Source organism: Eubalaena glacialis, chromosome 3, assembly GCF_028564815.1.
Source record: "Eubalaena glacialis isolate mEubGla1 chromosome 3, mEubGla1.1.hap2.+ XY, whole genome shotgun sequence".
NCBI classification, from domain to species: domain Eukaryota; kingdom Metazoa; phylum Chordata; class Mammalia; order Artiodactyla; family Balaenidae; genus Eubalaena; species Eubalaena glacialis.
The window spans coordinates 58,683,870-58,701,279 of NC_083718.1; the positions used below are offsets into that span (position 1 = coordinate 58,683,870).

The 17,410-nt window shown below is 39.0% G+C and overlaps 1 protein-coding gene across 3 annotated transcripts in view; it reads left to right on the top strand.

The window, feature by feature from the left end:
• Positions 1 to 452: 452 nt before the first annotated feature.
• The window catches only part of MRPS14 (mitochondrial ribosomal protein S14), a 50,032-nt gene continuing 33,074 nt past the window's right edge, over positions 453 to 17,410 (top strand). For all 3 annotated transcript variants that reach the window (XM_061183087.1, XM_061183089.1, XM_061183086.1), the window contains exon 1: positions 453 to 555. In XM_061183087.1, the coding sequence (XP_061039070.1) occupies positions 511 to 555 (45 nt within the window). In that variant the 5' untranslated portion in view covers positions 453 to 510. The remainder of the gene's footprint in view (positions 556 to 17,410) is intronic.

A 17,410-nucleotide genomic window follows, 5' to 3' on the forward strand; every position in this document is an offset into this window, starting at 1 on the left:
GATCACTATGACCTTTATAGCAGAGAGAAGGAGAGATTTGCAAAATCCACAGGAAGGAGGACAGAGAAGGAGGAGCTGTCCATACTTGTAGGTTTCTGGCAAGTAGCATCCTAAACTAATGGCGGATACAGGACGAGTAGGTTGAGCGAGAAGAATTTGGGGAAAGAGAAATTGGTAACAATGAACTGGTAGGTAGGGGAGGGCGGAAAAGGAGGTGGGTGGGGACAAAGGTAATTTAAGAGGCTGTGTAAAGCGCTCAGGAAACGAGGAACAGGTAGGGACCGTCAGACTCCACTATCAGTATCACAGCTCCGCTCCCAGATAGTTAATTTGCCCATATTCCGTTGAATACCGCGAGAACGTACATCCAATTAACTACCCCCTCCTTCCTGTACGCTAAAGACCCGCCTGCCGCCCCGCCCCCTGCGGCCCAGGTCCCGCCCCTCGTGTCCTCGCTGTATCCGGCAGCGTCAATAAAGTTGCAGCGGTTTGACATTTGCGGTGGACAACATGGCGGTCTCCACGTTCGGCGCTGTGCTGCGGACAGTCCGGCAGGTCTGGGCCGCGCCCTTATACCCTCCTCCCCCTCTCCTCTGAACCTCCAAACCCACGGGTCCCCCACTATTCTGCCAGCTGTAGCGCCCAGTGCAGACCCGTCTCAGGGTTTTCCCTCTGCCCACTTCCCTCCTCCGGCCTGCTTCAGGGAGGGGCCGAGCTGCAGATGTAAATTTGGTATTCGTAAGCTTAGAGCTGACTGGCATTGAAAGCTACAGATTGACTCCAATTTATAAGGAGTGTAGGTGGGGAGAGAAGGTGTCCGAGGAATGAGGCCCCAGAGCCTTCAATGTTAAGAGAGCCGAGCAAAGGAGACTTGAAAGAAGCAGAGCGAGGGAGGAGAGCGTGGTGGCCCGGAAGCGCTCCAAGAGCAGGGAGCGGGCAACTCTCTGCTCAAAGTCAATTAAAAGAAGAGCTGAGAATTGCCTGTTGGGTTTAGCAGAGTGGAAATTGTTGGGACCTCGATCATAGCCGTTTCGATGGCGTGGTGGGTGCGAAAGCGTTCACGACAGAATAGGAGGAAAGAAATTGGAGACTACGAATATAGACAAGCCTTTGAAAACGTTTTGCCGCAAAGGGGAGCAGAAAAATGGGTCAATAGCTGGAGAGGAGGTGGGTTAAGAGTGGGTGTTATGTGTTATTTTTTTTTAACGTGACAGAAGTAACCGCATGTTTTTGTGTTAAAGGGAAAGATTCTGTAAAGTGGGGAAAATGGATGATGGTAGGAGAGGGAAGAATTGCTGGAGCTGTACCCCTGTGTAGGCAAGAGGTGATGAGTTTCGTGTTCAATTGTTTGGTCTTAGGAACATAGTTAATCTGTAATAGCGTTGTCCAGTAGAAATAAAATGCCAACCACATATGTAACTTAAAAGTTTCTAAGTGGCCACATTAAAAAAAGTAAAAAGCAGATGAAATTAATTTTATTAAAATATTTTATTTAGGTGTGTCACAAATATTATTTCAACATGTAATCTTATAAACGTGATGTGTGAGATATTTACATTCTTTTCTCATACTAGATCTTCAAAATCAGGTTTGTATTTTACACTTAAAGCACATCTTAGTTTGGATGCTAAATTTTCCACCATTAAAATGGAAAATGTAGGAGCTTCCCTGGTGGTGCAGTGGTTAAGAATCTGCCTGCCAACGCAGGGGACATGGGTTCGAGCCCTGGTCCAGGAAGATCCCACATGCCGCAGAGCAACTAAGCCCATGCACCACAACTATTGAGCCTGTGCTCTAGAGCCCACGAGCCACGACTCCTGAAGCCTGGGCACCTAGAGCCCGTGCTCTGCAACAAGAGAAGCCACTGCAACGAAGACCCAATGCAGCCAAAAATAAATTTTAAAAAATAAATTTATTTTTTAAAAAAAATGGAAAATGTAGTCCTACCAAAACACTAAAGTTAATGTTTATCTTGCTTCAGTTTAAATTTTTTAATTAAAATTAAATAAAATTAGGAATTACGTTTCTCTCGTTACATTTCAAGCGCTCACTAGCTGTGTGTGGTTAGTGGCTACTGTATTGGACAGAGCAGATCTTTAATAACAGGATGGAGTGTAGTACATGTGATTACAGATGCTTTTTTTAAAATTTATTTTAATTGAAGTATAGTTGATTTACAATGTGTCAATTTCTGCTGTACAGCAAAGTGATTCAGTTATACATACTTTTTTTTATATTCTTTTCCATTATGGTTTATTATAGGATATTGAATATAGTTCCCTGTGTTATTCAGTAGGACCTTTTTGTTTATCCATTCTATATAATAGTTTGCATCTGCTAATCCCAAACCCCCATCTGTCCCTCCCCCTTGGCAACCAGAAGTCTGTTCTCTATATCTGATTACAGGTGCTTTTAATTTCATAATTAAAGAGAAATTGAAGTCATCAGCTAAACGTGGGGATGTGGGAGCAGGTGTCAGAGATTTGAGGAAAGACAAGATGGTGTATAATAGTCAAGAGTAGATTGGAAGAATAGTGGCAAGAATTAGAGCCAGTACAGTGAAGTGAGAGAGGGACCAGGGAGTTGAGGGTGTATGAAAGACGACATTGTATTTAGGGACCACGGAATTCAGGCTGGGTAAGCGGGAGATAGGAAATCAAAAGCTGAGAGACAGTGAAAAGCTGGTAGGAACAATGGATTAAAAGTCTCAGAGGAGCTGTTATTAGGTGTTAGAAGGAGCAAGCTAGAAAGAAGTGATAGAGAAAGAGATACACACAGCTGAGACAATGGAGGGCTTGCACCTACTGGTAATAAAAGACCTAGGGCATGGAAGTGAATAGGTAAAGAAGAGTGGAGGACAAAAATCACTGGAGGAAAAGAGTTCGAGGAATGGAGAGATCACAGTGTAATTTCATGTGTGTTGAGGTCACCAGGAGTTAAGACAGGAAGAGTATTGGAGAGAGCGACAGTGAGCCAGCATTTACAGTGAGTGAAAAACGAAAGGGAATGGTGGGGGCAGTGGTGATGGGTGGTGGGAGTATAACCCAATGGCACGAGAGCCGAAGCTTCCTTTCAGGAAGGAGGGACAGTCTGGAAGCTACAGCAAAGAGCAAGGAAGCTTTCTCCCACTCGTGGGAGAAGAAAAGAGCTACGGGGAAACTATCTGGGATTCAAGATTCTATAGAGCAAATATCTGAAGGAGATGTTAAGGAATTGAGGATTTAGAAAATTTCGACAATGGTAGACCATGAGTTGAAGAGGGCCCAATGGAAGAGTTTTAGGAGGTGAAGAGGGGTGAGAGAGAGGGGCAGGATAGGATAAGTACAGAACAGAATGCAATCTTAATATATAAAGCACTGTTATAAACTGGTAAGAAAATACAATAGAAATGTGGGCAAAGGACATACACTATTTACAGAAGAAATTACTATAATAGACCAATAAATGTTTATTTTAAAAGTGTATTGCTTTTATAGTCAGAAAAAAAGTTGTGCAAAAAGAATGAAAGGTGTTTTATTTTGTTTTCTTAAATAAGTAGAAACCTGTTAGGAGATGGTAGAGAGGATGTTGATTAGGAATAGTCTAGAAAAGAATTGAGGGGAAAAATGTTTAATTTTGTTTTCTAATTCTCTTTAACTTTCAATTTCATAGATAAAAACAAACCTTGCATTGACCCTTAATGTGAATTGTTTCTTTCAGCCAAAATGATCTCCTCAGACCTTACCACTATATCTTGTTCATTTCCTCTTTTTTTTATTTCTGAGATATACATTTTAAAGTAATAACTAGAATTATGACTTATAACATTATACCAGAACATATAAGATTTTTAGAAATTTCATGTAATGTCTGAAACATTTATATTAACATATTTCCATACAATCATTTCCTCTTTTGGTTTGGAAAAACTTCACCTTCTCTCCCTTCCTTTCCATGATGCTCATTTCCAGCCACAGTGACCACGTGTTCATTTGACTCAGTTGTGTCAAATCGATATTGAAATTTCCTTCATGCTGTCTTATTTCCAAAAAGCAGATTTTAGAGTTGTTGTATTTCCCCATGAGACTTCGAAGCATTGAAGATGCTCAGTTTATCTTTTGTTAATAGATTGAAAAAACATTTTCTTTCTAATCTAGTATTCTCATTTTCAGCTTTATATTCTGTATAATGCTGTACATATATTTGTTTCTAAAACAGCAGTTATAAGAGACCATCATTATTTTCTATAGCTGCAATTTAACGAACATATAATATTTGCTCTGGTTTGGGAGAGACTAGAGTTTCTAGTATAGTGGCCTGTACTCTCTATGCCTGTACTGTCAGTAAGAATTGTAAACTCTCACCATGTAAACATGTGACAATGAGGAGCCTACTATTTTATTACTGGACAACTCATGCTAAGAAATATTAGGTCAATGATAATTTCAAATTATCATTTTGAAATAATGCTTTGACCCAGCAGTTCTGCTTCCAAGAATTTATCCTACTGATACATAGAAATATATATGAAATGATTTACATAAGACATTATTCATTGCAGCATTGTTTATAATGATAACTGGTGAGGTATGATCTAGCTGTCCACCAGTAGGTCACAGGATAATAAATCATGATGCATCTGTGGGGAGGAAAAAGTAACTGCTTTATCTTCTTCTAAGTTCTCAGCTGGGACCCTTGTAACAAGAGAATAGCATACAAATTTGTAAGTTTTACCCGACACGGGAAGTTTCATAGGGAAATGAAGACCCAAAGAAGTTAAACCTGAGTGGTTTTGTGCTAGGTTTGATGAAGCCTGGAAAGTCATGGGGAAATGTGATAAGACAAAAGGTATGGGCTAAGTGTAGAAAACTAAGGGAAACTTAGCAAGGCCTGTTACTCAGATTCTTCTCAGTGTCCCTCAGGCTTCAGAGATAAAGATGCTTCTTTCATGCCCTGGCTATAGGGAGGGCACCTCTCACATAAGGGTCTTATGGCCTGTTTCAGGGGAAGGTCAGAAAGTCCTTCTTGCACCTGCTGTGTCTCAAATTCCATTTGCTTGAAATAGTCAGTATGCCAAAGGAGCCATATTTTGAGGTAGTGTCTCCTGAACCTGGTCACATCCATATAGTGGAATATTATGTGACCTAAAACAACGTGGAAGCTTTTTGGCATATGGATATGGAAAGATCTCCAAGATGTATTGTTAAATGTGAAAAAAGGGGGTAGGGGAAGAAACATGGGAATGGGCGTGTGTACATGTACTTTATAGACAAAAATCTCTGGAAGGCTGCAGAAGAAACTAGTAACTGGCTACCTCTGGAGGAGGGGGTGTGGTCACTCAGCTGGTGAGGGACGAGGTGGGAGGGTGAATCCACTGTATGTCTATACTTTTTTAAAATTTTATTTTTTTATTGAACTATAGTTGATTTCAGCAAAGTGATTTGGTTATATTTGGTGTGTTTTATATATATATATATATTTTTTTCCGATTCTTTTCCATTATAGGTTATTACAAGATCTTGAATATATTTCCCTGTGCTATACTGTAAATCCTTGTTTATCTGTTTTATATATGCTAATGTGTATCTGTTAATCCTATATTCCTTATTTATCTACCTCTCCTTCCTCCCGCCCTGTTATCCCTTTTGGTAACCATAAGTTTGTTTTCTGTGTCTGTGAGTCTGTTTCTGATTTGTAAATAAGTTCATTTGTACTATTTTTTAGATTCCACATATAAGTTATATTTGTCTTTCTCTGTCTGACTTACTTCACTTAGTATGATAATCACTGAGTCCATCCATGTTGCTGCAAATGGCATTATTTCTTTCTTTTTTTTTTTTTTAAACATCTTTATTGCAGTATAATTGCTTTACAATGGTGTGTTAGTTTCTGCTTTATAACAAAGTGAATCAGTTATACATATACACATGTTCCCATATCTCTTTCCTCTTGCATCTCCCTCCCTCCCACCCTCCCTATCCCACCCCTCTAGGTGGTCACAAATCACCGAGCTGATCTCCCTGTGCTATGCGGCTGCTTCCCACTAGCTATCTATTTTACATTTGGTAGTGTATATATGTCCATGACACTCTCTCACCCTGTCACATCTCACCCCTCCCCCTCCCCATATCCTCAAGTCCATTCTCTAGTAGGTCTGTGTCTTTATTCCCGTCTTGCCACTAGGTTCTTCATGACCTTTTTTTTTTTTTTCCTTAGATTCCATATATATGTGTTAGCATACTGTATTTGTTTTTCTCTTTCTGACTTACTTCACTCTGTATGACAGACTCTAACTCCATCCACCTCATTACAAATACCTCCATTTCATTTCTTTTTATGGCTGAGTAATATTCCATTGTATATATGTGCCACATCTTCTTTATCCATTCATCCGATGATGGACACTTAGGTTGCTTCCATGTCCTGGCTATTGTAAATAGAGCTGCAATGAACATTTTGGTACATGACTCTTTTTGAATTATGGTTTTCTCAGGGTATATGCCCAGTAGTGGGATTGCTGGGTCGTATGGTAGTTCTATTTTTAGTTTTTTAAGGAACCTCCATACTGTTCTCCATAGTGGCTGTATCAGTTTACATTCCCACCAACAGTGCAAGAGGGTTCCCTTTTCTCCACACCCTCTCCAGCATTTATTGTTTCTAGATTTTTTGATGATGGCCATTCTGACCGGTGTGAGATGATACCTCATTGTAGTTTTGATTTGCATTTCTCTAATGATTAATGATGTTGAGCATTCTTTCATGTGTCTGTTGGCCATCTGTATATCTTCTTTGGAGAAATGTCTATTTAGGTCTTCTGCCCATTTTTGGATTGGGTTGTTTGTTTTTTTGTTATTGAGCTGCATGAGCTGCTTGTAAATCTTGGAGATTAATCCTTTGTCAGTTGCTTCATTTGCAAATATTTTCTCCCATTCTGAGGGTTGTCTTTTGGTCTTGTTTATGGTTTCCTTTGCTGTGCAAAAGCTTTTAAGTTTCATTAGGTCCCATTTGTTTATTTGTGTTTTTATTTCCATTTCTCTAGGGGCTGGGTCAAAAAGGATCTTGCTGTGATTTATGACATAGAGTGTTCTGCCGATGTTTTCCTCTAAGAGTTTGATAGTGTCTGGCCTTACACTTAGGTCTTCAATCCATTTTGAGTTTATTTTTGTGTATGGTGTCAGGGAATGTTCTAATTTCATACTTTTATGTGTACCTGTCCAATTTTCCCAGCACCACTTATTGAAGAGGCTGTCTTTTCTCCACTGTATATGCTTGCCTCCTTTATCAAAGATAAGGTGACCACATGTGCGTGGGTTTATCTCTGGGCTTTCTATCCTGTTCCATTGATCTATATTTCTGTTTTTGTGCCAGTACCAAACTGTCTTGATTACTGTAGCTTTGTAATATACTCTGAAGTCAGGAAGCCTGATTCCTCCAGCTCCATTTTTTGTTCTCAAGATTGCTTTGGCTATTCGGGGTCTTTTGTGTCTCCATACAAATTGTGAAATTTTTTGTTCTAGTTCTGTGAAAAATGCCAGTGGTAGTTTGATAGGGATTGCATTGAATCTGTGGATTGCTTTGGGTAGTAGAGTCATTTTCACAATGTTGATTCTTCCAATCCAAGAACATGGTATATCTCTCCATCTATTTGTATCATCTTTAATTTCTTTCATCAGTGTCCTATAATTTTCTGCATACAGGTCTTTTGTCTCCTTAGGTAGGTTTATTCCTAGATATTTTATTCTTTTTGTTGCAGTGGTAAACGGGAGTGTTTTCTTAATTTCACTTTCAGATTTTTCATCATTAGTATATAGGAATGCAAGAGATCTCTGTGCATTAATTTTGTATCCTGCTACTTTACCAAATTCATTGATTAGCTCATGTAGTTTTCTGGTAGCATCTTTAGGATTCTCTATGTATAGTATCATGTCATCTGCAAACAGTGACAGCTTTACTTCTTTTCCGATTTGGATTCCTTTTATTTCTTTTTCTTCTCTGATTGCTGTGGCTAACACTTCCAAAACTATGTTGAATAATAGTGGTGAGAGTAGGCAACCTTGTCTTGTTCCTGATCTTAGTGGAAATGGTTTCAGTTTTTCACCATTGAGGACAATGTTGGCTGTGGGTTTGTCATATATGGCCTTTATTATGTTGAGGAAAGTTCCCTCTATGCCTACTTTCTGCAGGGCTTTTATCATAAATGGGTGTTGAATTTTGTCGAAAGCTTTCTCTGCATCTATTGAGATGATCATATGGTTTTTCTCCTTCAATTTGTTAATATGATGTATCACGTTGATTGATTTGCGTATATTGAAGAATCCTTGCATTTCTGGAATAAACCCCACTTGATCATGGTGTATAATCCTTTTAATGTGCTGTTGGATTGTTTGCTAGTATTTTGTTGAGGATTTTTGCATCTATGTTCATCAGTGATATTGGCCTGTAGTTTTCTTTCTTTGTGACCTCTTTGTCTGGTTTTGGTATCAGGGTGATGGTGGCCTCGTAGAATGAGTTGGGGAGTGTTCCTCCCTCTGCAATATTTTGGAAGAGTTTGAGAAGGATAGGTGTTAGCTCTTCTCTAAATGTTTGATAGAATTCGCCTGTGAAGCCATCTGGTCCTGGGCTTTTGTGTGTTGGAAGATTTTTAATCACAGTTTCAATTTCAGTGCTTGTGATTGGTCTGTTCATATTTTCTATTTCTTCCTGGTTCAGTCTCGGCAGGTTGTGCATTTCTAAGAATCTGTCCATTTCTTCCAGGTTGTCCATTTTATTGGCATAGAGTTGCTTGTAGTAATCTCTCATGATCGTTTGTATTTCTGCAGTGTCAGTGGTTACTTCTCCTTTTTCATTTCTAATTCTATTGATTTGAGTCTTCTCCCTTTTTCTCTTGATGAGTCTGGCTAATGGTTTATCAATTTTGTTTATCTTCTCGAAGAGCCAGCTTTTAGTTTCATTGATTTTTGCTATTGTTTCCTTCATTTCTTTTTCATTTATTTCTGATCTGATCTTTATGATTTCTTTCCTTCTGCTAGCTTTGGGGTTTTTTTGCTCTTCTTTCTCTTATTGCTTTAGGTGCAAGGTTAGGTTGTTTATTCGAGATGTTTCCTGTTTCTTGATGTAGGCTTGTATTGCTATAAACTTCCCTCTTAGAACTGCTTTTGCTGCATCCCATAGGTTTTGGATCGTCGTGTCTCCATTGTCATTTGTTTCTAGGTATTTTTTGATTTCCCCTTTGATTTCTTCAGTGATCACTTCATTATTAAGTAGTGTATTGTGTAGCCTCCATGTGTTTGTATTTTTTACAGATCTTTTCCTGTAATTGATATCTAGTCTCATAGCGTTGTGGTCGGAAAAGATACTTGATACGATTTCAATTTTCTTAAATTTACCAAGGCTTGATTTGTGACCCAAGATATGATCTATCCTGGAGAATGTTCCATGAGCACTTGAGAAAAATGTGTATTCTGTTGTTTTGGGTGGAATGTCCTATAAATATCAATTAAGTCCATCTTGTTTAATGTATCATTTAAAGCTTGTGTTTCCTTATTTATTTTCATTTTGGATGATCTGTCCATTGGTGAAAGTGGGGTGTTAAAGTCCCCTACTATGATTGTGTTGCTGTCGATTTCCCCTTTTATGGCTGTTAGTATTTGCCTTATGTATTGAGGTGCTCCTATGTTGGGTGCATAAATATTTACAATTGTTATACCTTCCTCTTGGATCAATCCCTTGATCATTATATAGTGTCCTTCTTTGTCTCTTGTAATAGTCTTTATTTTAAAGTCTATTTTATCTGATATGAGTTTTGCTACTCCAGCTTTCTTTTGGTTTCCATTTGCATGGAATATCTTTTTCCATCCCCTCACTTTCAGTCTGTATGTGTCTCTAGGTCTGAAGTGGGTCTCTTGTAGACAGCATATATATGGGTCTTGTTTTTGTATCCATTCAGCCAGTCTGTGTCTTTTGGTGGGAGCATTTAATCCATTTACATTTAAGGTAATTATCGATATGTATGTTCCTATTCCCATTTTCTTAAATGTTTTGGGTTTGTTATTGTAGGTGTTTTCCTTCTCTTGTGTTTCTTGCCTAGAGAAGTTCCTTTAGCATTTGTTGTAAAGCTGGTTTGGTGGTGTTGAACTCTCTCAGCTTTTGCTTGTCTGTAAAGGTTTTAATTTCTCCATCAAATCTGAATGAGATCCTTGCTGGGTAGATTAATCTTGGTTGTAGGTTTTTCTCCTTCATCACTTTAAGTATATCCTGCCACTCCATTCTGGCTTGCAGAGTTTCTGCTGAAAGATCAGCTGTTAACCTTATGGGGATTCCCTTGTGTGTTATTTGTTGTTTTTCCCTTGCTGCTTTTAATATGTTTTCTTGATATTTAATTTTTGACAGTTTGATTAATATGTATCTTGGCGTGTTTCTCCTTGGATTTATCCTGTATGGGACTCTCTGTGCTTCCAGGACTTGATTAACTATTTCCTTTCCCATATTAGGGAAGTTTTCAACTATAATCTCTTCAAATATTTTTTCAGTCCCTTTCTTTTTCTCTTCTTCTTCTGGGACCCCTATAATTCGAATGTTGGTGCGTTTAATGTTGTCCCAGAGGTCTCTGAGACTGTCCTCAGTTCTTTTCATTCTTTTTTCTTTATTCTGCTCTGCAGTAGTTATTTCCACCATTTTATCTTCCAGGTCACTTATCCGTTCTTCTGCCTCAGTTATTCTGCTATTGATCCCGTCTAGAGTATTTTTAATTTCATTTATTGTGTTTTTCATCGTTGCTTGGTTCCTCTTTAGTTCTTCTACGTCCTTGTTAAATGTTTCTTGCATCTTGTCTATTCTATTTCCAAGATTTTTGATCATCTTTACTATCATTATTCTGAATTCTTTTTCAGGTAGACTGCCTATTTCCTCTTCATTTGTTAGGTCTGGTGTGTTTTGACCCTGCTCCTTCAGACCTGCTGTGTGTTTTTTTGTCTTCTCATTTTGCTTATCTTACTGTGTTTGGGGTCTCCTTTTCACAGGCTGCAGGTTCGTAGTTCCTGTTGTTTTTGGTATCTGTCCCCAGTGGCTAAGGTTCGTTCAGTGGGTTGCATAGGCTTCCTGGTGGAGGGGACTAGTGCCTGTGTTCTGGTGGATGAGGCTGGATCTTGTCTTTCTGGTGGGCACGTCCACGTCTGGTGGTGTGTTTTGGGGTGTCTGTGGCCTTATTATGATTTTAGGCAGCCTCTCTGCTAATGGATGGGGCTGTGTTCCTGTCTTGCTAGTTGTTTGGCATAGGGTGTCCAGCACTGTAGCTTGCTGGTCGTTGAGTGAAGCTGGGTCTTGATGTTGAGATGGAGATCTCTGAGAGATTTTCGCCGTTTGGTATTACGTGGAGCTGGGAGGTCTCTTGTGGACCAGTGTCCTGAAGTTGGCTCTCCCACCTCAGAGGCACAGCCCTGATGCCTGGCTGGAGCACCAAGAGCCTTTCATCCACACGGCTCAGAATAAAAGGCAGAAAAAAATAGAAAGAAAGAAAGAAAGAGGATAAAATAAAATAAAGCTATTATAATAAAAAATAAAAAAATTAAGAAAAAATTTATTAAGAAAAAAATGTTTTAATTTTTTAAAATAAAAAATGTGAAAAAACTTATTAAAAAATTTTTTTAATTTCTAAAAATAGAAAATAAGGAAAAAGTTATTAAGAAAACATTTATTAGGGAAAAAAAATTTTTTAAGTAAAAAAAAAAAAAAAGAAAAAAAATGGATGGACCTAACCCTAGGACTAATGGTGAAAGCAAAGCTATACAGACAAAATCTCACCCAGAAGCATACACATATACACTCACAAAAAAAGGAAAAGGGGAAAAATTAATATATCTTGCTCCCAAAGTCCACCTCCTGAATTTGGGATGATTCGCTGTCTATTCAGGTATTCAACAGATGCAGGCACATCAAGTTGTTTGTGGAGCTTTAATCCGCTGCTTCTGAGGCTGCTGGGAGAGATTTCCCTTTCTCTTCTTTGTTCGTACAGCTCCCAGGGTTCAGCTTTGGATTTGGACCCGCCTCTGCATGTAGGTCGCCTGAGGGCGTCTGTTCCCCGCCCAGACAGAACGGGGTTAAAGGAGCAGGTGCTTCGGGGGCTCTGGCTCACTCAGGACGGGGGGAGGGAGGGGTACGGGTGCGGGGCAAGCCTGCGGCGGCAGAGGCCGGCGTGACGTTGCAGCAGCCTGAGGCGCGCCGTGCGTTCTCCCGGGGAAGTTGTCCCCGGATCACGGGAGCCTGGCAGTGGCGGGCTGCACCGGCTCCTGGGAGGGGCGGTGTGGAGAGTGACCTGTGCTCGCACACAGGCTTCTTGGTGGCGGCAGCAGCAGATTTAGCGTCTCATGCCCGTCTCTGGGGTCCGCGCTGATAACCGTGGCTCACGCCCGTCTCTGGGGTCTGCGCTGATAGCCACGGCTCGCGCCCGCCTCTGGGGTCCGCACTGATAGCCGCGGCTCGCGCCTGTCTCTGGAGCTCATTTAGGCGGCGCTCTGAATCCCCTCTCCTTGCGCGGCGCGAAACAAAGAGGCAAGAAAAAGTCTCTTGCCTCTTCGGCAGCTGCAGACTTTTTCCCGGACTCCCTCCCGGCTAGCACCGAAGCCCGAGCCTCAGCTCCCAGCCCCCGCCCGCCCCGGCGGCTGAGCAGACAAGCCTCTCGGGCTGGTGAGTGCTGCTCGGCACTGATCCTCCGTGCGGAAATCTCTCCGCTTTGCCCTCCGCACCCCTGTGGCTGCGCTCTCCTCCGTGGCTCTGAAGCTTCCCACCTCTGCCACCCGCAGTCTCTGCCGGCGAAGGGGCTTCCTAATGTGTGGAAACCTTTCCTCCTTCACAGCTCCCTCCCACTGGTGCAGGTCCCGTCCCTATTCTTTTGTCTCTGTTATTTCTTTTTTCTTTTGCCCTACCCAAGTACGTGGGGATTTTCTTGCCTTTTGGGAGGTCTGACGTCTTCTGCCAGCATTCAGTGGGTGTTCTGTAGGAGCAGTTCCACGTGTAGATGTATTTCTACTGTATCTGTGGGAAGGAAGGTGATCTCCGCGTCTTACTCTTCTGCCATCTTGCCCAGACCCCCTATTTCTTTCTTTTTTATGGCTGAGTAATATTTCATCTTCTTTATCCATTCATCTATTGATGGACACTTAGGTTGCTTCCATGTCTTGGCTATTGTAAATAGTGCTGCTATGAGCATTGGTGTGCATACATCTTTTCTAATTAGAGTTTTTTTTCCAGATATATGACCAGGAGTGGGATTGCAGGATCATATGGTAACTCTATTTTCAGTTTCTTGAGGAACCTCCATACTGTTTCCCATAGTGGCTGAACCAATTTACATTCCCACCAAAGTGTAGGAGGGTTCCCTTTTCTCACAACCTCGCCAGCATTTGTTATTTGTAGACTTTTTGATGGTGTCCATTCTGACCTGTGTGAAGTGATACCTCATTGTAGTTTTGATTTGCATTTCTCTAATAATTAGCAATATTGAGCATCTTTTCATATGCCTGTTGGCCATCTGTATGTCTTCTTTGGAGAAATGTCTGTTTAGGACTATTTAGGTCTTCTGTCCATTTTTTGATAGGGTTTTTTTTTTTTATGTTAAGCTGTGTGAGCTGTTTGTATATTTTGGAAATTAATCCCTTGTCAGAAGTATTGTTTGCAAATATTTTCTCCTAGTTGGTTGATTTTCTTTTTGTTTTCTTTATGATTTCCTTTACTGTGCAACAGCTTAGTTTAACTGGGTCCCATTTGTTTATTTTTGTTTTTATTTCCATTACGCTAGGAGGTGGATCCAAAAACATATTGCTGCAATTTATGTCAAAGAGTGTTCTGCCTATGTTTTCTTCTAGGATTTTTATAGTATCTAGTCTTACATGTAGGTCTTTAATCCATTTTGAGTTTATTTTTATCTATTGTGTTCTAATTTCATTCTTTTGCACATAACTGTACAGTTCTTCCAGGACTTTTTAATGAAAAGACTGTCTTTTCTCCATTGCATATTTTTGCCTCCTTTGTCATAGATTAATTGACCATAGGTGTGTGGGTTTATTTCTAGGCTTTCTATCCTGTTTCATTAATCTATGTGTCTGTTTTTGTTCCACTACCATACTGTGTTGATTTCTGTAACTTTGTAGTATTGTCTGAAGTCAAGAAAGGTGATTCCTCCAGTACCATTCTTCTTTCTCAAGATTGTTTTGGCTTTTTGGGGTCTTTTCTGTTTCCATATAAATTTAAACATTGTTTGTTCTAGTTCTGTGAAAAATGCCATTGGTAATTTGATATGCCATTGGATTACACTTGTCTTTTTCTTGTGGTTGATTTCTATCTAATCTATTGCCATTGGATTGCACTGAATCTGTAGATTGCCTCGGGTAGTGTGGTCATTTTAACAATATTGATTCTTCCAATCCAAGAACATGGTATATCTTTCCATCTGTTTGTGCCATGTTCAGTGTCTCTCATCAGTGTCTTACAGTTTTTGCAGTATAGGTTTTTTGCCTCCTTTGGTAGGTTTATTCATAGGTAGTTTATTCTTTTGATGGGAAACTTTAGCTGTGCTGTCAACTTTGGAGAAGTATCCCAGTTGTACCGTGTTGGGTTGGCATTGTACAGAAATCAACAGCCATATTGGTCTCGAAACATTAAACATAATTTTTTCCATTTGTACAGGGGTAGTGCACTGTATTAAATATGTAAGGTCTTATCTACATGGGTTTGATTACAGAAACTAATAAAGTATTCTCTAAATAAAAAGAAAATTGTTTATATTATTGTTAATAATATAAATTGTTCATATTGTTAATATAACAATATAAATTGTTTCCTCAATTTCTCGTTCTGATATTCCATTGTTTGTGTATAGAAATGCAACAGATTTCTGTGTATTAATTTTGTATCCTGCAACTTTATCAAATTCGTTGATGAGCTCTAGTAGCTTTCTTATGGCATCTTTAGGATTTTCTGTGTATAGTGTCATCTGCAAATAGCAACAGTTTTATTTCTTCTTTTCCATTTTGGATTCCTTTAATTTCTTTTTGTCTCTGATTGCTGTGGCTAGGACTTCCAGAACTATGTTGAATAAAAGTGGCACGAGTGGCCATCCTTGTCTTGTTCCTGATCTTAGAGGAAATGCTTTCAGCTTTTCACCATTGAGTATGATGTTAGCTGTGGGTTTGTAATATATGGCCTTTATTATGTTAAGGTAGGTTCCCTCTGTGCTGACTTTCTGGAGAGTTTTTATCGTAAATGGATGTTGAATTTTATCAAAAGCTTTTTCTGCAACTATTGAGATGATCATATGCTTTTTATTCTTCAGTGTGTTAATGTGGTGTATCACACTGATTGATTTGCAGATATTGAAAAATCCTTGCATCCCTGGGATAAATCCCACTTGATCATGGTATATGATCCTTTTAACCTATTGTTGGATTTGGTTTGCTAATATTTAGTTGAGGATTTTTGAATCTATGTTCATCAGTGATATTGGCCTGTACTTTTCTTTTTTTGTGTGGGTTCTTTGTCTAGTTTTGGTATCAGGGTGATGGTGGTATCATAGAATGAGTTCAGAAGTGTTCCTTCCTCTGCCATTTTTGGTACTAGTTTCACAAGGATAGTTGTTAACTCTTCTCTAAATGTTCGGTAGAATTCACCTGTGAAGCCATCTGGTCCTGGACTTTGGCTTGTTGGGAGTTTTTAAATTACCAACCCAATTTCACTACTTATAATTGGTCTGTTCATATTTTCTATTTCTTCCTGGTTTGGTCTTGCAAGATTGTACCTTTCTAAGAATTTGTCCATTTCTTCTAGGTTGTCCATTTTATTGGCATATAGTTGCTCAAAGTAGTCTCTTATGATTCTTTGTATTTCTGTGGTGGCAGTTGTAACTTCTCTTTTTTTATTTCTATTTTATTGATTTGGGACTGCTCCCTTTTTTTCTTGATGAGTCTGGTAAAGGTTTATCAATTTTGTTTATCTTTTCAAAGAACTAGCTTTTAGTTTCATCGTCATTCCTATTTTTTTAGTCTCTATTTCATTTCTGCTCTGATCTTTATGATTTCTTTCCTTCTACTAACTTTGGGTTTTGTTTGTTCTTCTTTCTCTAGTTGCTTTAGGTGTAAGATTAGGCTGTTTATTTGAGATATTTCTTGTTTCCTTGCATCTCTGTAAACTTCCCTCTAAGAACTGCTTTTGCTATGTCCCATAGATTTTGGATTGTTGTGTTTTCATTTTCATTTGTCTCCAGGTACTTTTTGATTTCCTCTTTGACTTCTTCAGTGATCCATTGATTGTTTAGTAGCATATTGTTTAACCTCCATGTGTTTGTGTTTTTGCAGTCTTTTTCTTGTAGTCGAATTCTATCCTCATAGTGTTGTGGTCAGAAAAGATGCTTGATATGATTTCAATTTTCTTAAATTTACCAGGGTTTGCTTTTTTGCCCAGCATGTGATCTATCCTGGAGAATGTTCCATGTGCACTTGAAAAGAATGTGTATTCTGCTGCTTTCAGATGGAATGCTCTATAAATATCAATTAAGTCCATCTGGTCTCATGTGTCATTTAAGGCCTGTGTTTCCTTATTGATTTTCTGTCTGGATGATCTGTCCATTGATGTAAGTGGGGTGTTAAAGTCCCCCACTAAAATTATTATATATTCTTGTATTGATCCTTTGATCATTATGTAGTGTCCTTCTTTGTCTCTTGTAACCGTCTTTTTTTTTTTTTAAAGTCTATTTTGTCTGATATAAATATAGCTGTTCTGGCTTTCTTTTGATTTGCATTTGCATGGAGTACCTTTTTCCATTCCCTCACTTTCAGTCTGTATGCGTCTTTAGATCAGAAGTGTGTCTCTTATCTGGTCCTGTTTTTGTATCCATTCAGTCAGTCTTTGTCTTTTGGTTGGATCATTTGGTCTGTTTACATTTAAGGTAATTATCAATATGTATGTTCCTATTACTATTTTGTTAATTGCTTTGGATTTGTTTTTGTAGGTCTTTTCCCCCCCTTTTTTCTCCTGTTCTCCTGTGTTGTGATTTGATGACTATTTTTAGTGGTATGTTTGGATTCCTTTTTCTTTTTTGTGTCTGTATCTATCATAGATTTTTGTTTTGCAGTTACCATGAAGTTTTTGTATAGGAGTCTATATTTATACATGCTTGTTTCAAGTTGCTCATCTCTTAATTTCTAATGCATTTTAGATACACTGCATTTGTAGTCTCCTTTCCTCACTATTACTGTTTTTGATTTTACATTTTACGTCTGACTGTTTTGTGTATCCCTTAACTGCTTACTGTGGTTACAAATGATTTTACTACTTTAGTCTTTTAACCTCCCTACTAGCTTTGTGCATGGATGATTTTCTACCTTTATTGTATGTTTGCCTTTATCAATGAGCTTTTCCATTTTGTAATTTGCTTGTTTCTAGT